At 41.1% G+C, this 23997-nt stretch overlaps 1 protein-coding gene across 1 annotated transcript in view; it reads right to left on the bottom strand.

Moving 5' to 3' along the window:
• mwh (multiple wing hairs) overlaps positions 1-23997 on the bottom strand; it is a 172875-nt gene that overhangs the window by 19237 nt on the left and 129641 nt on the right. The window contains exons 2-4 of the mRNA XM_071586163.1: positions 9723-9988; positions 5828-6308; positions 2123-2413 (exon numbers count right to left, since the gene is read on the bottom strand). Coding sequence (XP_071442264.1) covers positions 2123-2413; positions 5828-6308; positions 9723-9988 — 1038 coding nt within the window. The remainder of the gene's footprint in view (positions 1-2122; positions 2414-5827; positions 6309-9722; positions 9989-23997) is intronic.

Genomic DNA, 23997 nt, shown 5'->3' with positions numbered 1-23997 from the left:
TTGGCACGCTGTGTATTTACTTATTTAGATTACAATTTAGTTTGGTTCAATGTATGAGGAATAGAGCCAACTAATAAAATGTTCACTAATATTGGACCGTAAGGTATGGGAAACATTAACTTGCAAGCAAAATGGACGGAATGAAATTAAGGTAACTCGGCGAAATTGGAGCAATTGAGATTTTCACCTACTAGTACATGTTCATGAAGTAATCACTTCACACTGTTGACGTGATATTCAGAACGTACATAGATTATCGGGGGCACACACAAGGATACGCTAATGAAGGAAATGCTTCCATTTCACCAACCATCATCCAATAGATTTGTGTAAAAAAAACTTGCTTCAGGGAAAAAAATAAGTGTGACAGGGCAAGTATGAAGTATGGTGGCATATTATTCATAGTGGAGGTACGGTTGCACTCATACTGCCTTTTGACGAAGTAAAATTCATTGACCCCCACAGATTAGTTGTCCCTGATTCAATAAGAAAAATCGGTTGAGTATGTATTGTTTCTTGGAGATATGCGGTGGCAACATCATTCGAGAAAACGCTTTGGAAGAATGAATTTAGGATGTTAGCTTTCCCCCCCCCCCACTAACTGTGTGAATTATATTGCTACAATCCCTTAAGCAAGCCACGGTTTGTTTACTCCCATTTACTTCCCTAACATATGACCAGAAAGCATTAGGGTCAGTGTACAAGTAGTCGCAAAGTACTTTGCGTTTAAAGTCCAGTAAAGCGCTACGTAATTGTGTTTTGGTTTCAATTTCAGAGGATCTATATGTGTCCCATAATTGTTTATTCTCAGGGGATGATGTGTTCACGCCTGTCCTCTTTACCCTAGAGCGTAACATTCTCTGCTTTCAAAGGGCTTTTCTAACGTCTTTATTGTACCACCTGGGGTCGCAATTTGCTCTAACGTATTTTATAGGGATGAAATCCATGATGCCTTTTTGCAGAATATTGACAAATTCTGTCCAAGTTTCTTCCACGTTGGCATGACTTAAGCGGGTTTTGAACTCGGGCAGTGAAGAGTTTAATTGATTGGCAAAAGTTTCAAAGTCTGCTTTATGGTAATTACAAATATTTCTCTTTGGTTTTACAATCTTTTTTATTTCTATGTCCAAGTGGATATTAACTGCTTTATGGTCACTCAAGCCCTCGTCAGTTGATACAATAATAATACGTTCGGGCGTGTTTGTAAGAAATAGGCCCAATATGCTCTTTCCACGGGTGGGTATGCGTACTGCTTGGTTGAGGGAGTTTCTTTGAACCAATTTTATTAAGAAATTGCAAGATTCGCAATCGCGGGTCCCAGATTTAATGCTATTGCTGTCCCAATCGATACCAGGGAGATTAAAGCCATCACCAGTCATGTTGATGCTGTTATTATTTTTACGTGTAAAATTGTAAATTTGATTATTGAGGGTATGAAGTGTTTTCAAATCTGAGTCTAGAGATCTGTAGAAAGAGAATAAATTTATGTTCGGTTGATTGGTCCGTATTAAGGTGCACCAAACACTTTCTATTTTATTATTTTAAAATAAAACTTGCCCGCTTTCAAAATGACTTTTCACTGCCACGAAAACCCCTCCTCCGGGTCTTGTATCTCTATCGTGTCGGTAAACTTTGTAATCTATTGGGAAAGTTTCTTTGTCGTTTATGTCATCACACAACCAACTCTCTGTGCGTAACACTATATCATTAGAATAACTTTGGATTATGTGCTTGAGACCCGCTGTTGTATTTTTGAGGTTTGTGCAATTAGTAACAAGCATGGTTAAATTATTTTTACTTTGAATAACGTCCTTATTTGTGACTGACTGTAATTTAGGACGCCTTTGTGGAGAAGTAGGTGTCATATGTCTTTCTAAATCAATGCCATTGTTGTCGGTGACTTTTATATTTTTATTAATCATATTATACGCAATAAAAAAGCGGCTCAAAAGCCACTAAGCGGCGTTTTAACTATTCACACCTAAGCACACTGATTTAGATAGGAAACAATTCCTTTCTCACTTGAATCCCTTCACTGCTTCATGGGTAAATATGTACATATGATGATATATTTGAACCTTTAGGGAACTCTCATCACCATGAATCTTATCACAATGCTTACCGCTGAGATGGTATCCGGGGAGAACCCGGCATGCTGTAGTTCGGCTTGCGCGAAGACCCTCTCTTGGGGGCCCGGGCTGGCCTCCAGGAAGGCGTTGACGAACCTGAGGGCAGCAGGGGTGAGGTCCGGAGCGCCGCTAGGCGAAGACATCATGCTGACGAGGAAGTGGAAGCGAGCGGGTTCGCCGAGGGAGAGGCGGGTGCTGGACAGTGCCTCGGAGACGGACGAGTAGGCGCTCGAAGAGGTCACTGGCCGCTTCCGGGAGCCTAACTCGCACACCTTGGTCAGCACCTTTACCCGGATGAGAGACACATATACACGCGTTCAAGCGATGAAAACCAAGGGAAGCAGAAGAATATAGAAAAAATGGGCGCATTTGGAAACAACGGCCGCTTGAGGGACTATTCCTGACCCAAGTCGCACGAATTTTTCGGGGCTACAAGCAATGACGTCAGACGAAGGGTGAAATTTACTGCATATATTGTGGAGAACAGGAATAGAATGGAGGGAAAGGAGGCTAATCCGCAACCTGTACATGTCTCAGACTGCTCAGGTGTGAGTGGGGAACGGGGAGTCCGGATGGGCAGTGTTAGGAAGGGGTGTAAGGCAGGGTTGCCCATTATCACCGTTGCTGTTCAACCTGTATGCAGAGGAAATGATCAAAGAGGCATGGGAAGAACTAGAGGTAGGAATGAAGGTGGGCGGGGAATTCGTAAAATCAGTTAGGTTTCCTGATGACCAAGCTTTAGTTTGTCAGTCAACCAAGGGGTTGCAAGCATTCCTGAGTGAATTGGAAATTCAGTGCGACAGGTATGGGATGAGAATCAAAATTAATAAAACAAATGTTATGCGATTCTCTAGATAGAAAAAGATTAAGCTAAACATTAAAAAATGAGGGCAAAAACTAGAGCAGGTAGAACAGTTCACGTATCTCGGAAGTGTTTTGGACCAACACGTTTAAAGTAGTAGGGACGTAAGGAGAAGAATTGCGCTAGGCAAAGAGGCTTTCACAAGGAGGAGGGAGTTGATGACGGGGACGTTGAGTAAGGATGTTAAGAAAAACTCGTCAAAACTTTGCTATGGAGCGTAGCTATGTACGTTGCGGAAACGTGGTCATGGAAGCAGGAGGATGGCAGTAGATTCGAGGCTTTTGAAATGTGGGTGTGGAGAAGAATGGAGAAGGAGAAATGGATATAGGAGAAAACTATTGAGGAAGTACTTGGTATGGTGGGCGAGGAGATGGGAATTGTTGGCTAGGAGTGGGATAAGGATGTTGGACGGGATAAAAGAAGGAAGGAGCTGTAATGAATTGAAGAGGGGCTCTGTTGCAGAGTAGGATATTGGATTGATGAAGTTCTCTCGGGTCTTCCACCGGGTCAGGGGTGCCATGTTGGCCGACGTTTCGATGCCCGACTCGTGCCGCGTCCACAAGGCTTATGATTACCGTTCGGTTTTTGGCCGTCTTATATTCATGCGCGCTCGGGTTCAGGTGACTTCTGATTGGTCCGACGGGGGGTAGCTTCCCGATTGGTCAAAAAAAAAAGACATTTACAACTAGGGCAGGTGGAAAAATCAGCCATCGCCGAACACAGCATCGCTATGGATCACTCAATTGATTTCAACGGGACCGAGCTACTTGCCCGCGCCCGGTGGTTACTGGGACCGCATTATCAAGGAATCCATTGAAATCAGAATGGCAGGACGGAATTTCAACAGGGATTCCGGCTATTCCCTCAGCAACACATGGAAACCTGTGCTAATGGATATGAGAAGAGGAAGGAACAGAGCACAACGACCCGGCGACCAATCAGGAAGCTCCCCCCCGTCGGACCAATCAGAAGTCACCTGAAACCGAGCGCGCATGTCTTTAAGGCTGCAAAAAACCGAATGGCACCCCAAAGAGGAGTATATCCTAAAACGGGGTTTCCGTACTGTTTTTATTATGTTTCAATGTATATTTCATATAAATTCTTGTAAAACTGTGCTATACGGAAATAAAAACCTTTAAAACTGAAACTGAGTGGCAATCATCATCCATGAGGACGATGCACGAGTCGGGCATCAAAACGTCAGCCAACATGTAAACCCTGACCCGGTAGAAGACCCGAGAAAACTTCACGAATCAAATACGCCGGGAAAGCACCAGATCTTACTTTAGGATATTGGATTTTGCTTTGTTAGGAGAGACAAGAGAAATGTTTGGTTGTTGGGTCCTAACAAAACCTACCTTAACCGTTAGATTACCTATAGTAATAATAATTAATAAAAACCTAACAGTCTAGGATGTATTTCGTATGAAAAAGAAGAAAATTATTTCTTGATTTTTTACACTATCCTACAAGTTCAGTAGCGAATTTTACCTAAACGAACTTTAATTTACAAAATACCAATAAAATTTGCCACTGTGAACTTCCCAGATCAACACTTGAGTTATTCATACATACTCATACTCGACCACTAATTTGCAATCAGCCTATACTTATGCAGACATTGACTACACTTACTCACCTACTTGAACTACTTGAACCTCACGAGTGCATTTTTCACACCACTCGAGTTATAACAGTGTAAAACCTAGGCGTTAAAACATATATAAACTTTTCAAAAGTAATCGAGAATAGGATGGCTACCCGAAGGACCTCCGTCCATGACTCGAAAGTAGCGGCGGAGAGCGAGCTCTTAAGGGCTCGCGTCGCCGAGCTAGAGAGGGATGGTGGCGGAGCTCTGCTCCAGGCTGACGGTGTGTGTGGCCGCTAAATTTGACGAAAAAGTGAAGGAACGATGTTTCCTTGCCCTAGTCAGGCCCCACCTAGAGTATGCTGCCAGTATATGGGGTCCTCAAGAGATAAATTTGATTACGGAATTGGAACGAGTTCAGCGGAGGGGGGCTAGATTTGTCAAAAATTGTTATGACCAACGCAGTAGCGTAACTACTTTGCTAGAAAATTTAGGCTGGGATTCCCTTACACAGAGGCGTTTACAATATAGATTAAACTTATTAAAAACATTTAAAGATGGGTCCTTTTCCGATGACATCAAGAACATAATACGAACCCCAACGTATTACGTGCGGAGGGATCACGAATATAAGATTAGAGAGATTGACTGCAGGACAGACAGGTTTAAATGGTCATTTTGTCCAAGAACAATAAGAGACCAGAATTCTTGTAATTGAACTCCCCCAGGAGCCGGCTCGACATAATAAGTATTTCAAAGAAACTGCGGGAGATAAGTATTAACCTACAAGGTAGCGACTGAGCAGGGTTATACGATTATATTTATATATTTTTTTTTGCAGGTTCCCCTTACCTTTCCCTATCCATTTGAAAAACCCCAACCCCCTCATCCCTTACCCTTTCCTCCTGGTGCTGCACCCCCTGCCAAACACCTTTTTGGTGGCTTGCAGGGTATTGATGCTGATGTAGATATGCCTCACTAAGTCTAAGTGAGATTTGTACGTAAGTTACACAATTCTAAATAGTTATATAGGTGAACGGCGCAAGCATTAGGGACATGAATCTTTATCTTATGCGATGGTATTTATAAAAATAAATATGTTTGGTATGAGCTGATGTAGCCTCTTTTTTAAGGCACTATTTCCCAAAACAATATATAATCTAAACCGGAGTCTAGTATATATCCTTCCGAAGAGCAGGAGACACTCATCGGGGGATCCGCGCTACCGCCTGAAGGGCTGACACTCACCTCGAGCGCGGCCACCCTGGTCTGCGTGGACGGCGACATGATGGCGATGGCGACCGTGTGCAGGCCGGCGCGGGAGCCGGCGAGGCGCCACGAGGCGTCGGGGGCGCGGCGAGCGCAGCACCTCAGGCACTCGAGGCACGTCCTCTCGTCCTGCGCCAATCCGGCGCCGTGGAGGTGCGCCCCACTGGCGGCAGCCGTCGGTAGGGGCGGAGGGACGAGGGATCCGAGCAGGGAGGCGGCGCTGTTGGCAGCGGAGGAACGGCGGCGGGCGTAGCGTGGGGGCACCAAGCCCGTGGACGCGACGGACGAGGTGGTGGAGGAGGCGGTGGAAGCCCGCGCGGAGGCGAGGGCGTGCAGGGGGCGCGGCGGCAGGGGGGCGGGCGTCGACGGGGCACGGCGTCGCGACTGCTGGATGACGCGGAGCAGTTCAAGGAGCAGAGTGGCACCGTCCAGCGGGTCGCCCACGAACTCCTGCACGAAGCTGAGGAGAAGGATGGAGAGATTCGGTGAGAGGGTCCATCAATGATGCCTCACACACACACACACACACACACAACATTCCTGGCCAAAGTGAAGGGGAATGGAAAGGAAAGAGGAATCAAAGGTAGAATACCGAAAAGCCAGCGCGCCAATGCATGGTGAAAGGATAAAGCACGCCGAAGTTACTATGCCTTCAGAGAAGAATGATTAGTATTTTAATATTTTATAGTACCCGGTAACCACCGCTAGGATGTGTGGCAGGGGGTTAATGCACTCCAGACTAATTTTGACCCGAATATTATTACCCCTACTGCGCTCGGATACTATTCTCATCCCGTGGAACAAGTGACATCTTAAATCTATCTGTTTCACACTTAATATCTCTGATTTTATCGACATGATCTCTCCTACCGTAGTACGATGGGGGTAATAAGACATTTTCAACATTGTCGCTGAAGAGACATCCTTCCAATTCATATGCAAGAGCTTCAATCGGTAATTTAACCTTCGCGTAATTTAATGGATCCCTGCCTTGCTCCTCTAATCTTTGGAATACTCTACTAGTTTATCATAACAGCGTTTCACCAATCTAGCTCCTGTAAGATGCAAGCGATCGGCATTTCGATAATTAATCCAACTTCATAAGGATCCCATTTATACCTGCAGCATATTTTTCCAAATGAGGCCTAACCCGCGAAAGATAACATTTCTCTTTGAGCTTTTCGTCACATTTACCCAGAGCTCTTCTAATTAATCCTCCTTTTTTAATTAGCTTGTCCTATTTATTATTAGCTTATAATTTATTTGTTTCATCCAGTAGAGGTCGTGTGTAAGGATTATGCACAAGTATTTAATTGAATCTGCACATTCCATTACGGTTTACTGGATGCAAAAGGCGTTCGGGAGGGAACTGCTTTTATTATTATTATTATTTGACCACCAGAAAAGGTAAATAAAAATAGAGAGATAAAGTGTAGAATAGATGGATTTAAGATGCCGTTTTTCCCACGAAAGCTAAGGGATCAGAATTACATTATCCGACCCTGTTAGAGGGTAAAAGTTTTTTGGATCAAAAGCAGTCTGCAGTGGAATCACCCTCCTGCTACATATCTGACACCCCGCTACCGGGGAGCCACGTATTTCCAAATAAATATAAAAATGAACCTTTCTCGAATGGGAAAGAGTATGAAAAGGCGCTATCTTGAGATAAATAAGTGTACGTAAAACTAAAATGACGGTCATTCGCCAAAGCTAAGAAAAAGTCTTTTCTTATGTGCTATTAAATTTAGGCCTGCACATCAGAAAAACTACATGGCAGACATTTTACAGTCACAAACACATAAGCCCCAGGTGAAGGAAAACCCTGCAGGAATTGAACTCGCGACCTCTGTAACATCAGGAGTTGATAGGGTAAAAACAAGATGGATATCGAAGCAGCAAGATGAAGATATTAATCAAGTTATAGGAATAAAGAAAAGGCATTCGAGGCAGTGCAAACGACTAACAGCAGATATTTTTATCCAATGGAAAACGTCCATGGATCTAAATATAGGCACTACTACGTAAAGCAATGAGGCATGAATGACAACGGAGAAATTCCTGGTTCTGCAGAAATGATGGTGAAATTAAAGTGAATGGATAAAGAGAGAAGAATAAATTTCTGCGAAAGAGGACGAAGAAAGAAGTTCTTGAAATTTGCAAGAAGAAGAAATCCGATTAGACGTATTCAGAGGCATAGTAGTCTATTAATGACTCGAATGGAGCAATCATAGTAGAAGGAAAGAATACGAGAGGGAGACCAAGGATGGTTTGCGAGAAGCAGGCTAAGGGAAAATGAGGAGTATTAAGAAATAAAAGGTTTAGCAGATGACGGGGAGTTTGGGGGGAGGTGGGGGGCTGTGGGAACTGCAATTATGAATCAAACCATGATTGAAAACTGGCTATGACGAAGGGATAGGTCCAATTGTTGGGCATTACGTAGAATATTCTTTTGAAAAATTCGGAAACGCTGTATTTTTTCACATCTATCTGTTCAAAAAATTTCTCATAAATCTGTGAAAGATTAGCAAATACTTTTGACCAATCTTAAGTATAAATATCAATAATAAATTGCGGAAATGGACATTGTAACTTGCACTGCGGAGTGCGAGCGTGGAGGCTGGGAACCAAAAAACAAAATAAGAACCCATTTCTTTATGACTACATCCATATATATATATATATATATATATATATATATATATATATATATATATATATATATATATATATATATATATATATATATAAAATATCTTCGAAATGGAACGCTCTTCGGCGACGCACAAATATGTAAAAACACAGATTTAGATTTTTAGAATATAGAAACACAAAGAAAGGACACTCACAATTTGTTATTTGACGTTTCGACAGCACGGCTGTCGTCTTCAGAATTATATATATATATATATATATATATATATATATATATATATATATATATATATATATATATATATATCCCGCGATTCAACAAAAAGGTGAGTGGCAGGAGGTACAAACACCAGGTGGGATGGGAAAGGGAAAAGAGGAGGAAGGGTGTATAAAGGGTTAGAAGAAGTGAAAAAGCATTCACATAAAATCCCCGGAAAAGACGTGTAAATCCATAAACATACTAGAGGAAAACTTCCAAGTTCCAAACAAGTGTTACCATCATGCTATCACTTAATGAATTAGTTGGCAAATGTTCAAATGTCTTCCAATGATGCCCCTTTTAAAATCCAGAAGTAAGCAAAGACTTATGCTCAAGAACAGCATATTACAGAGTATCCAACAAGCTACCGTAGGGTGTGTGGCAGGGGGTGAATACCCAACAGACTAATTTTGACCCGAATATGAGCCATACTGTGGTCGGACAATATTATTCTGATCCCTTACATCTTACACCTATATAATCTACCCTTAATCTATCTTATTTTATTTAAAATATCTTTCCTACCATTATACTCTGTTGTAGTTAGTAATTAAACCAAGTAACTAATGTATTGTGTTGTTGTTATGTTAGTCCTATAATATTGTATGTTCACATTTTATTTCACTGATGCATAATTTGAGAAATTTCGGTTGAAGTTTAATCTTGTAAATGTGTGACGAGGGGTTAGTTTTTAGAAGAGACTCCGTAATCTTAATTTGGCCCCAAAATAAAGACGACTGCCTATTTACCACAGAGCGATGGGGATAATACTATATTTGTAACATAAACGCTAAATAGACATCCTTCCAATTTATGCAAGAGATTCAACAAAATCAAATGAATAGCTGGTGCACATGTTTTCTATCAGTTCAAGACAGGCAATGCCAAATATTTTAAGAAGGCAGAGACCCCGCCCTACTTGGCGGAGTGTCCGACTTGGGAGGCGCGGGGATTGTCGCTGACCTGGGCAGCGCGAACTGGAGGTCCTGCGCCAGGGTGCCCAGCAAGTGGGACACGCTCGAGAACTCCCGGAGGCTCATCTCGCGGCCACCCGCGACCATTTCTCTCGACGTCTCCGCCTCCCGGCACCGCTTCTCTTGATCCTCATCGGCCGCCGGCGTCGCCTCCTGGGCTCCGCCCCCGCAAACCGCCTCCCAAGCGCCGCGACGCGTCCATTCCCTCAGGGACGAGGCGTAGTCCTCGGCATTGTAAAGCGGTGGCCGCCTCTTCTGCAATATATAGGATCAACATTGTAATTTCGACTACTGCATTCCATTTCAAATTCAGTTAATAATTAATATGATAATGCTGAAGGAAGGAAATTCCGAGAAACCGGTAAGCTAGTTCGATAATATAGGTAAAAAAGAAACTGAGCAAGTTCCACGTCTCATCCATGGTTACTGGAAGATCAATTATCAATCGGATTACAAAAATAAACGTAGAAATGCATGTGAAAACCTTAAGGTTTACATAATCCGATTTCCAAAGGAAAAAGGCGATGGTATAGATAAAAATATACTGTGTTGGATGAAATACGAGGGTCATCCGGAAAGTAGTACCCGTTCGTGAAATAAAGACACAAAAGTAAATATTAACAAACATAAAAAATTTTATTTGAAAGAGGATACTTTAAACTACTTCTCAACATAATCTCCAAGCAAATTAAGGCATTTGTCATAACGTGTGACAAGTTTCTGTATTCCTGCTGCATAGTCCTTCGCCGCCAGCTCATTGAGATACGCGAGGGACCCATCTTGCACAAATTTTTGCATAATGCAGATGGTGTTTAACAATTTCATGAACAATTGTTCGAGAAACATTGGGAAAATGCTCACAGATGTCATCAATTGTGACGCGCCGATCGTTCCTCACGAATTCGTCAACTGAGCTCACCAGTTGGTCTGTAATGACAGACGGTCTCTCCGAACGCTCATCGTCGTGTGTGTTCCCCCTCCCCATGTTGAAGTTGCGACACCACCGCCGAACAGACGACTCGTCCATTACATTGTCTCCATACACCTCCTTTAATTGGCGATGAATATCACATGGGCGAACGTTTCTTGCATTGAGGAATTTAATCACTGCCCTCACTTCACAACTGGCGGCGTTCTCAATTTTTTTAAACATTGTAAACAATCACAGAAACAACACAGGCAATGCTAGCGTCACGCAACTTGGCTCAGAGAAGGCAGACAAGCCACTGAAGCTATCTGACCTCGTCCAGCGGCTACTCGCGTCGTCAGCACTTCATGCGGCACGAACGGGTACTACTTTCCGGATGACCCTCGTACTTCTCAAATGGTTGGGTACAAAGACTAGCCATAGATGGAATTCGCTCAAATGTAATAGAATTCATTTCAGGTGTTCCCCAGGGATGTACAATCGGACCTCTTATATTGCTTATTTACGCTACCGACATTGACCCCGTGGTCACTAGTAAGATGCGTTTATTTGCCAACGTTGCAGTGGTTTACCGTGATATCCGTGTTCTTGAAGACGCAGCAGCTTGGTCAGATGACCTCAATGCTTTACAACGCCGGTGCGGCATTTGGCTATTAGAATTATATTTAAAAAAGTGCGGAGTGATACATTTTTGGAAAAAGAACCATTACCTCCCGAACGCCTACTACACCGGGATCACCGAAACGGAATGTGTAGACTCGATTATATAGTATACCTGGGCGTTATCCTCACTCACAACCTCTCCTGGGTGAAATATATACGGGTAATATGTGGACAAGCTAACAACATTTAATTCGTGAAATATGCAACTGTTTATTTGAAGGGATTGTATTCATCACACAGCAAGAATGAAGCAGGGAGTGTCCCGGAATCTAACCCGAGCCCTCCAGCCATTAACCCAGGGCTCCCTGTCCAGTCGATATCACTTCTCGTATTAAATCGCGGCTAAAAAATAAATCTTTTCACTCCTTCATGTTTTTGGCATATTTTGCTTGAAAAATCCACATAAAAAAACCTTTTCATACGCGGGGCTTTTTTTTAAAGATTCCTTTGGCTTTTTAACTGACTGACTGAATTACTGAATTACCATTACCTCAATAATCTCTTGTTTTGATTATTTACCACCGAAATCATTTCTGCTTACATATAATTTAGCGTTTAAAGTAAATTTTGACAATGGATAGTTTTCAAGTATATCATTCGGTTTTGCTCTAAGGTATTTCAATCTTTAAACGCATTGTTTTAAAAAACAAAGAAAATTTTTTTCTCTCATTCATTGTGTTTGTTTATTTTCCCGCCGGGATGTACACAGGGTCACAAATTATGTTGTGATCTATGTAACATGGTTGTAATATCGACTAATGTTTCTCCGGCGCCCTTCGCATTGGTACGATCGGAATGGCAGATATTTAAATCTCAAGGAAAGGAAAGTTCTCGTGTTCGACGATACGAGACTGCAACGGAGCATATTCCAGATTATCTTTAGCCCTTGCGATACAGACGATGAAGAGACGAGCGCAAGAGGTCGGTTGACCAGCCTCACACGCAAAGGGCCCAAGTTCAATCGCGTTGCACGCTATCCGACCCTTCCGGGTTCCAGCATGCGGCGGGCGGGGAGACACGGTTGGATAGAAGCTGTTTCACCGCGAGGTTCGCCGGCGATTATTTTCATTCATTCCCCGTGCAGTCTTGACTCCCAGACGGCACCCCCCAGAGACATCCATCCAAACAAGAGGGACTCGGGGAAAAAGATGAATCACCACGATATGCAGCTACACATACGGTAAAACTCACTTATATGCTAATACATTAGCAGCCACTTAAAATTCACTCTTTTGTGAGCTGTCTTTGTAACACTCCTGAATTTATTTTGTGCGATTAGGTAGTAATATAACGTAAGAGTTTTCCATGATAATATTTTAATGAAAACGACGGAGAGTCATTTCTTTCAAAATTCACCATGAAATGTATTCATGAATAATATGCTACATTTTCTGCGATGCTCTTCATGGAAGAGTTAACTGTGGTTCCAACTCCGGAAAGAAATTTCAATGACCAAAACATTCCCTCCTCAGTCGTAGGACTGAGAGTGTTGAGGAAACGATGCGGCAATTGTGGGCATGCGGTGTTGCCAATCGGTGGGGTTCCTATTTCACGTCGTGCCCCCACCCCCCTTACTTCTCCCTCGTCCGCAGAGACGGAGGGAAGCGAACCATTGTTTCCCGGGCTGGATGGCACTGGTGATTTATGGCTCTACGACGCTACAAGTCGGGGAATGTGTCGGTGAAGGTACGACGCGTCACACATCTGGCCCGTGCCATGATGCTTGGCACGGACAACAAAGCGGAATCTGCGAGTGAAAGTAATAACATTGCCTGGATTGAAAAAAATATTCTAAGAGATTTTCCATTGATGGTACTTGATCAAGAGATGAAGTTGAACACATAGGAAGAAGTAATCCGATCTACAGAGAGATTCTGATAAAAGACTTGTATCTTACGAGAAGCTTTTGGCTTCTCTAGCACGCATATTTCTTTCGGCACGCCATCACACCTCAATACTTGTTTCCAAGGATTATTATCAGGAGTGCCTTTGTCCAGAAGGGATACCTGGGTCCCAACGTTATAAACGTCGACTCCCAACGTTAACTGCATTACGATGGGTCACCATTGAGTTATGAAAAAAATATGCCAAGTAAAATTTTGAGTTTAAATGCATTGAAGCTATTAGAGGGCTTGGAATGAAGGAGTTACAAGGAAGCCAGGACATACAAGACAGAACAAATATACACATTCAGGAGAAAGTTGGAATTCATTCATGGCACCGTCGAGTACCCTGGTTTTCCAATTTCCAAGTAACTGCATGTTGTTTCCAATCATCTGACAAGCAAATCGAATTGCTCAAATAGCGCGAGGTAATAGTAAAATTTGAAAATTGAAATGTGTTTAAAAATGTCTCGTCTTTGAATAATGCAGATCTTGAGCTGGTATAACGGACGTTTGATTTTGTAGCCTTTATTCCAGTGCTTCCATGATATCCACGAGAAAAACCTTCCATCCTGACTGCGCTGAACTTGGTTTCGGCGATACCGCTTGGCCATCAAAACGAGGAGATCCAAGGGCATTCGGGCGGCCGGCCGGACTAGGTGCGTGCCAGAGAAAGATAAATGCCTCGGAGAACTCCTTCATGAAGGAAGGCCCATAACCCAGTGGCTCCAATTAAGCCTTCGCCAGCGTACGGCCATTCTCCAATCCAGCCTCCCTCTTCCCCTTCCTCCTCCTCGATGGGCGTGCTCTCCCCCGAAAACAATCGACAGGCGGAAGCTCATTCCCGTGGTGATCGGGAGACAAAACGATGGGGGGGGGGGCGCCTAACATAAATGGATCAAATCGTGCGAAATGGGCGATAACTTTAATTTCGGTCATCTTTTAACCCAAGTCAATATATGAGAATAGTCAATGTGTCAATAATGAAATAGGTATATCTGTGTTTGTGTGGAATTACGAAGTGACTCATTTCATTTCAATCTGTTGTGTAAATTCCATAACGTTACGCCGGACACAACAAATTTCGTACGTCCATAATTAGCATTTCCGTTCAGAATGAAACTCGGAAGTTTTTGCCACAGTTTCAATCAAAAACGACACTAAATCAGTATAATTCTTAAAAAAGCAAAGCTAATTACCAGGGTTCATTAATTCAGGTATCTTGGTACCTGAATTAATATATGATTTAGGTGCCTAGGTACATATTTTTTGAGCAACCAGATAACTATTCATCTATTAATTGAATTATTCCATGGCTCACTTCAACTTATCCATCAGCGCGTTGGGTTTTTAGTGAAAAAATTATTTCATCATTAAGAAGAGTCTGCCGTTTTCCGGTCGTATGTGCATGGTGAATTCTTCTCGGGTTATCCACCGGGTTAAGTTCCGCGTTGCTGCCGACGATTCAAAGGACGACTCGTCCATAATCCTCAGGGTTGAATCCCTTAAGACAATGGACATTAACTTACGTGCAAGGATATAAAGACGATGTAACTTAACCCGGTGGAAATCCCCAAAAGAATACACCTATTTCATTGTGGTTTTATTTATTTCGATATTCCAGCAATGTATCTGCATTACTTACAATACGGGCCCCTGAACAGTTATTATATAAGTAATGCTAAGGTTCTACAAAAAATTAATTGACGTATTTACATTCATTTATGGAAATCAACAAGACTTCGGACTATATCAACATCGGTTGCCCTTGGCAACGCGAAGAAATCTCGATAATGGAAAAATAGGAGTACATGCCTGGATTAAATAATATCCCAGTAATTGTACGAATTAAATATGCCCAGTGTCTGCAACAAGTCCGCAGAAATGGCCAACTCCGTGCTTTACACGACTTTTAGCAAACGCCTTTTTCTTTCCCGGTTACAGACACTATCTTAATACAAACAGACCGCCAAACGGGAACCTGGAGGCATCACGATTGAAATTGAAACATGTGTGAGTAAGAGTATCCATTATGACGACTAAATTCAACACGGACATAAAAATTGAAAGAAATTTTAGAAACGACTAAAATGATCAATTTTATGAGGAAGCTTTTTGTACATGGGCCCCATGTGTGCATGATTTTAAACTAAAGGCAGTTTGAATTCCAATTAAGACCTTATAACTGAGGAAAGAAAAATATATTACGATAACAGTTAAAGTCGCCATACAATAGATTGAATACCGTCATAACTGCGGGAAACTCAAAAGAAATAATCCAAGTAACATCTAATTTGATTCATCAATATGCTCGTGTCTATAATTTGTCGCAATCTATATACTAATCATTACTGTGCCCGATTTTACATCTTCAATGTTTTTAGGTGTATTTTTAGAACATAAATAACAGTTTTTTCACAAGTTTAATATTACGCTGTAAAACCCTAGATATAATTTATATTATGAACTCTAAATCTAAAGCTAAAAATGTTTCTAATTGGTACAATGCCAACGATGAAGATGTCGACTTTGGACGAATACGTATCCATTAATACAGGCATCAAAATGTCAATATGTACCAAGTACCTTTCTCAACTAAAGATGCCAGAAACTCAGGTATTTACAAAAAAATACTGTTACGGAAAATAATAGAATGCCCAATATGTCTCTACTTTCTAATCCCGATGTTTTCTTCTTATGTGTTTGGTTTGGCATGGAAACCAAGACATACAGTATTGAAAAACGTAAACCAATACAAAAGTTGTACGCATGGCGTTTAAGAACACCTAGAGAAAACATTTCCCATTTAGCGCCCATTTATATTTATTAGCTGAAGGTGAAAGAAAGAAGAGAAAAGAAAGTAAGTTTTCAAAGAGAATCAAATGGAAAACCATACACGTATTATCCATTTGAGAGATGGCCAAACGATAATAACAAAATTCAGTACATTTGACGTACACCAATGGGAAGATATACATTTAAAAGCCAATGTATAAGCGATTCATTGAAATTGAACCAATCCCAAAAAAGAATTATGAAATAAATCAGAACAGTAACAAATTTATCTATACAAATAATGAAAATTAAATTGTGTCAGCGTGAGAACAAATTTATAACCGGCAATATCTCAGCAAAGGAATGTCTTCCTGACTTCCCACGTTTACGTATCACTCATTCCCACGCGTCGAAATTTCCTGGGCACTTGAAATAGCAAGGAGTTCAAGTCAACACAGAAACTGTTACGTACTCGTACTCAGAACTCTCCATTCAATTCGAACGGACAACCTTGTTTTAAACTCGCATTGAAAAAAACCATTCTGACAAGGGGTCACGGGTGTGGCATACGGATTAATTGAGTTAATTAGTGGCTGCTAATTTTACCACGAGGTCTGTTTCTGCCTCAATCACTCCCCAATTTGGTCAGCTGATGTTTTTTTGCCGAAAAAACCACATCAGTCGTACATTTGAATGTACGAAAAAGCATTGCGAAGGAAGAAATGGGCCAACTTCGCCGAGGTTAAAATTCAGTACAGTGAAAAGTTGAAAGTTTACGAAAAAATAAATTTTACAGGCGACACAGGCAAATACAATGTTTATGCATCGATCACGAATGTGAAGTACATAATTAGGTGCGCCTTAGTAATTGGCGGTGTTCTCATATCCACTGTTAATTGGAAGTCAGCTGTGCTACCCGGGTCATATGGAGACTAAAAGAGACAATGAGCTGTGCCCTCCTCAAAGAAGGGAGTGCCCCGCGGGAATGACTCTTCTCCACCCCTTCAAGATTATTTCCCCAATCCACCCCGACGATGACATCATATCCTTTCACGCGTAGTTGAATAATGGCTCTCCAAATGTTGAATGAAAACGAAGGTGACGCTCAAGAGAAATGCTCTCGGGAATTGTTATGGTTTTCTTCTCCTCCCTCCTTGGGGCTCTTACGTAGCAATGGGTGGGCGGGCAATACGACTGACAGCCTCACCGCGTGCTAAGACAACAATACTTCCCACAGGTACGAAACATTCCCCATCGCAACACAAAGGGTTGTACTGCGATGGGGAGTTGTAAGAAAAACGCACCTGCCCCCACCCCTTGCGAGGCGTGGACCTCCATGAAGAAGGGATGTGTGGGAGCTCGGCATCGGGAAGTCGGCATTTGAATGATTGTACACTGCACCCGACGGAGCCCCGTCTCGCAGGACGTGATGAATCACCGAATGAGGGATTGAAAAAAATTAAAATTTACTCTATGAAATGTGTGCAAAGAAAATAGACAGTGAAAATAAAGTCAGCACAAATGATACCCAAAGCTAATTACGAAAACACCTACTTGGCGTGTTTTCCATCATCTCAAACATTAAGAGCAAAAAAACGTTAATTTTTTGCATAAAGATTCGAGATTTATGCATATCCTAAGAAAAACGCAGCATTGTGTCGATAATACTAAGTGGAATGTTATTATTCCACTTTGCCTCTTTCTTGAGTAGGTCGCGCCGACCTTAAAAATGTCCTCGTGTGTGCCTTAAAAATTCAGCCCTGCAGTCTTCAAGGCTAAGGGGACTCACATTCCAGTTGTTTATACAATCCTCTAAAACTTCAATGTGAATTATTTAGCTTCTTTGAATTAAAGACCTATTCAAAATAGAGGATGTGGAGCTATTGGCTGTTAAATAAATAATCACGAGGTAGAAAATCCTATAGCCAATAAAAATAATTAAGAAGAACTCCAATACCGGTATTTCGGTCACCAGGTGACCATCTACGCGGAGAGAATCAAATGGGAACTTGAACAGTGCACCAGGCACTGTCCAAAGTCAAGTGACTTTGGACAGTGCCTGGTGCATATTCTTCCTCCAAGTTCAAGTTCCCATTTGATTCTCTCCCCGTAGATCGTCACCTGGTGACCGAAATACCGGTATTGGAGTTCTTCTTAATTATTTTTATTGGCTATAGGATTTTCTCCCTCGTGATTATTTCTAAAGACCTATTAACTACTTTCATTTTTGAGATAAGTGTTCTGCAATATTGGGTGATAATTTGAATGGCCCGACACTTCAGTACCACTCAGCGGTCGTAATAGAGACATCAACGCCTGAAGCTGCTTGACCTCCCGAGCACACCCGTGACCTCGGTCGAATAAAACGTTCGCTTTGTCCACACGAAGCTTCGGATCGCCGAGGTTCGGATTCGATTATTTATTAAGATGAACTTTTAGAGGGGTGTTGAAGAGTTTTTATGGCAGCACCATGTACATTCCATCCAGTGTGAAAGATTTCGAGATGAAGTCGATGCCAATCTGTTACAGGATATCGAGCCTCAAGGGTGTGAAAGAGAAACAGAAAGAGGGAGGGCAAGATAATTTGACGCTACAAGTAAAAATGCTCTCTTGTATAAATTTCAACTTGGACAAATAATACAGATGCGTAATACAGAACATCGGCAGAAAGTCAATACGTGATATGTTGGCCAAATTTTGCCCAAAAAAGATCTAAAATCCATAGTTTGAGTAAACCTTTCACTGAGCCGAAAAGAAATTTTTGAGAGAAAACGCCCGTTTGAGTATATGCAAATACGTAAATTTGTGGAGTTAATTCTTTAGCTATTTTCGCTAGTCGCAAGACCAAATCCCTGTTTTTGGATCAGGCGATAGCTTTCCGCTACGCATTTACTAGCCTGCTGTGTAAATCAACTCATTCCTCTCTATTCCTGCAAACAAATCTGGAAATTTTCAATTATAATTTCGTTCTCAAACACATAAATTTTCACTATTTTTTCGGACATCTCTCGATGCTCCCATTTGACCGGTGCCATTCGGAACGGTTTAACGCCCTTCGTTGCCCCGGGTTTCAGGGAGCAGTGACTCGGCAATCATTATATCAACCCGTGGGTGTTCAAGAGGGGGGCGAGATCGGCCACCGCTTCTGAGGCCTTACTCTCACACGCACTTCCTCTCTTTCCTCTCCTCCCTTCCCCCAATCACGAGGGGAAAGACCCAGAGCAGAGCACGCGCGGCTCCCATTGTCGGCGCACATACACAAACACAGATACCCCGGAAATTTGTGCACGCTACCTACCTGTCTGTGTGTAAAATATTAACCTTCTTTCTTTATTAATTTTTCCGTATTTTTTTGGATACTTGCGTTTAAAAAAAAACAAAATTCGGCTGGTGAAACAACCTGGAAGTGTCTAAAAACAATTTCCTCGCAACCTGATGGATTGAGACCACATACTTATGGGACAAATTTCACGGAGTAGACGGAATTTCGAAATAATACATTGTGAAAACTTCAGTGCGTGTGTGTGTGTGTGTTGATACGTTTTGTTCGGGAAAAGGAATCTCATGCAATCCGTTCGGGGTATGCGTGAGGCAGGGTTGCAAGAGATACTCAGTTTCCCAACTGAAGGATTAACACACCCACGCTCACACGAAAATTTGAATAAGAGAATTACAAATTTAATCAGGGTGAATGAACGTCTCGAAGTTGTGTCTAGGCAGATGGAGTGCACAAAGTATTTATTTTTTGCTGAGCAAAATCATTATTAAAAGGAATATGTCACACTAAGTAAAACGGTGAGGAATGCGAAAGAAATATGACACTGGGAATCCAAAATGACTGATGACTCATTGTAAATCACGCACAAATAGATATGCTGCATTTGAGTGAAATACATCCTTTGATTGATTATTTGGAGATAACACAAAATATATAAACATCAGTTCGTTTTATTTACATAAGCTACATAAATGTGATATCATGAAAATTTTCAAAATTCTTTTACCTAAGAGAAAAAAATAATAAAAATAAAAAAAATAAATGTGAATCCATCAGTATTACCACGTGGAGGTATCCATTTTTAAGTCATTATCAAAAAGAAATAACGGTGCTATCAGTATAAAATTTATTCTACATATTAATTAATCCTTAGAAACATAATTTTGTAAATTGTAGCTATTAATTTTATTTTGGTTTGTTTCAGGAAGCCGTAGAATCGAGAAACTCGCAGCATGGTGGAGCTAAAGGCTTGCAGTGTGATTAAATTCCTTCGTTTTAAAGGTCAGAGTGGACGGACGGAAAATCCACACGGATGGCAGTCTTTGGAAATGATAGCTCATGTCACATGAAACAATTGTGAGGTGGAATATGAATTTCATACTGGTAGCCACATGTCCCTCACAGACGACGATCCAAGAAGTGAAAATCCATCACTTATGGACGATGCTTCCACAAAAAAGAGGAGGACTTTTACATATTGGATTTAACAGCAACTATTCAAAGGTTTCATGAACGAGACTCGAGTACGAACTAAGGCAGTGTGGGGTGGGAAATTGTTTAAGAAGAACTGCATATGTCAAAAGTGTCAGCATTCTGGGCTTAACAATAACAGACTCCTTTTCAGAAGCAAACACGGCACAAACTGTCAAGAAACATGTTGATTCTTTCGGAGCTATACGAAGATGATTTTTTTGTCACCTGGTAACAATGGATGGATCTTGGATCTATCAATATAATCCAGGAACCAAAGAGATGAGCAAGGAGTGGAAACACAACGACTCTCACCTCCCACGCTAAGAAGGCTAAGGTGCAGAAGTCTGCAGGAAAGTCTGCATTCTGTCTGTTTTATAGGCTACCGTGGAGTCATCTTATCAGAGTACCTGGAGAAGGGTCAGACCATAATTGGTGCCTACTAATACACCCTGTCAAACCAATTGCGTGATGCCCTGAAAAAGACGGCGCGGTATAATCACCAAAGGTGTCCGCCTTCTTGCAGACAGAGCACCCGCTCACTCATCTAGAGGTGCGGTTGAGGAATCAAACTGATGTGGCTTTGAAATTTTGCCACATCCGTCCTATTCTCCCGATCTCACCCCAAGTGACTTGTCCCCAGAACTCAAAAAAACCATACTGGGTCAAAGATTAGACGACACAAATGACGAAAGTCAAGAGGTTTGACAATGGATTTCGACGCAATCTGCCGAGTTCTAAAATGATGGCCTCTGAAAGGTCAACAAACGCCGTGATAAATGTATAACTTTGGATAGATACAATGTAGAGAAATCTTTAGAAAAACAAATAAAAATTAAGTTTCCATCTCGTTATTTTTGAGTGATAATTAAATTTTACGATACACCCGCGTATTACCAGCATTCTTTCAATCCTAACATTAGTTGATTCCTGTTCTCTGCCTGATACGCTTTTACGTCCTTATCAACTCTTCTTTACTAGAACTTTCTTTTTTGGCCCACGGACCGCCTCTTGATCTACCTCATAAGACATCGCTTCCATTACGTACCCGGTAAAATCATTCTTAAGAAATATGGTCTCAAAAATAACATTTCACTTATAAATTAGCAATGCAGCTCAACTATCTCATGTATATCTATTCAGCATAATAGGTATTTTACTAATCGCGGGAAGAATAATATAGCTCAAATAAAAAATATATTGGATAAAAAGTTAGAGAATATTAACTCAAGGAGGAGTACAAGAGACTGAAGGTTATTCATTTGAACTTAAATGCTTAAGAAATTAACTCAAAATTTATAAATAGACTTCCCTTAAGCTTTGGAAAACTTGGTTAAAATCGATTGAGAGGAATGAGAAATATTCCTTGAAGAGTAAAACGGACATGCGTACACTGTTGGGGATCGATTACGGAAGAGGTCAAGAAAATGAATCCAATGAATCGGACGAAGGTCATCTCGAAGTTCATCTCTCTCTTCAAGCCGGGTGTTCCAAAGATCTCTATAATCGAGGCCATTGCACTTGTAGGGCATATTGCACGACCCGGGGACGCCACCCCATATTGCCTTCGTCACTTCGTCTTGAGCCAAGTGGACGAAGTTTTCTTCCCAGGCCCAAGGTTTTTCGGCAATAATGGTGTCCAACTCTGAAAAGTTTTATCCGCAAAAGGAAACAACCGAAGGTATGTCCAGGTAACAATACTTGATTAAGAGCTGAGAAAAATCAAAAAGTTCCAATGGCTCGCTTCTTTCACTTTTTCAAACTCCATTGAATTTCCAACAAGGCCTTTTGTCGACGGCTGCAGGAATCTTCGCCAGATCAACATTTTAAGCAGCCACAGTTATAAATAAGTATATATGCATAAATATACAAACATACATATATATACACACATTTTTGTATACACCAACACTCATACATACACACACACACACACGCACATATATATATACATATATATACATATATATATATATATATATATATATATATATATATATATATATATATATATATATACATATAATGTATAACACTTAGCACTAGTGGACACAGACAAAAACACAGAAACACACAAAAAAGAGACTCACAAAATAGTGAGTCTCTTTTTTGTGTGTTTCTGTGTTTTTGTCTGTGTACACTAGTGCTAAGTGTTATACATTATATGTGTGTGTGTATATATATATATATATATATATATATATATATATATATATATATATGCACACACACTTATCCACATTAAAGTGACTGAAGTTTCGATATTGTCTCCTTTCTTAATACTATCAATTCCAATAATTAGTTTGCTTAGCCAAATCGATATTCTATATCCAATTTTATGAATTCATACAGAACCCAAAGTCGGCTCTGCATAAAAATTTTTACATTGATTATAAATTTATATTTAACTCATTTCAAAGGAAATCCCTGCCTAGTCTTTTTGTCTTGGCCTACAAAGAACTTCTTTTTTCACGGAATCCATTTCTATATGAATGGATTTGTTGCCCATTAGCATTAACAAAATGAAAACTAGTTGTAATGTTAATAAATTTCAATGGATTATTAGTGAAAACACCCGACAAGTTTCAATATTTCAAATGAACAGACTTCCTTTTATAGTCCGTTACATTATTTTAGACTAAAATCGAGAGATTTTCACCACAAAAATGTTGAATACTACGGAGATTTAGAAAATTGATTATTCATTGTCAATTTGAGTTATCATATTGATTCACTATATCCACGAAGTTACTTCTAAGCTTAACATTAAAGTCACTCGATATAACGGTCCAAATATAAATTAGATATCATGTTTTACGGAAGTGTCATAGCCATAGGTATCATGTTTTCCCTAGTTCCAAAGAGATCCAAAATCTTCTAATCATCACGTAAAAGTCATTTACACTGAAACGGTATTGGAATCATAAAACATGTAAGATCTTAAGTAGGGTACGTCATTGTCCAGTAGTAAAAGTGCCGAGCCAATGACCAGCGAGCCAGAGTTCAATTCCGGATGACGCCTCTGGGCACCTTCACCCAAGCTGTGGTATTTTTCGGGTACTAGATCTCACTGGCGAAGTAAAGGAACCCCATGGAAAGGTAATGACCCCTGCACACTGCTCTGTGAATCTCACACGCCGTTGGGCTTAGTATGCATTAGGTGAACACTATACACACCTTTCAGAGGTGGGAGCTTATCCCAAGAGCGAACGCAAGGATAATGCTTTCAACGCAATTAGTGTATGCCCGTTCTAACACTCTAAGTCGGATGTATGAAGATGTATATAAAATGCCTCTGCCTTGCATTACTTGAATATAACATATTCTGTAATGTAAGAAGATTAAGGAAAGAAACCTCCGTGTTTAACTCCTAAGGGCGCGTGAATAAATATGAAAAGGAAATAAGGAATGCCACCAGGATTGGAAGAAACATATGGGAACTGGGAAACAAATTTATGCCATCCTGAGAGACTACTGCTTGCGCACAGTCCACCCGAACACGGGTTCAGCCCCAACTACCACCACACACCCACTCACCCCTTGCTTC

The sequence above is a fragment of the Hetaerina americana genome, unplaced genomic scaffold (assembly GCF_022747635.1).
Source record: "Hetaerina americana unplaced genomic scaffold, ioHetAmer1.1.p SCAF_21, whole genome shotgun sequence".
NCBI classification, from domain to species: Eukaryota; Metazoa; Arthropoda; class Insecta; order Odonata; family Calopterygidae; genus Hetaerina; species Hetaerina americana.
This window is presented reverse-complemented; position numbering and strand designations above follow the sequence as displayed.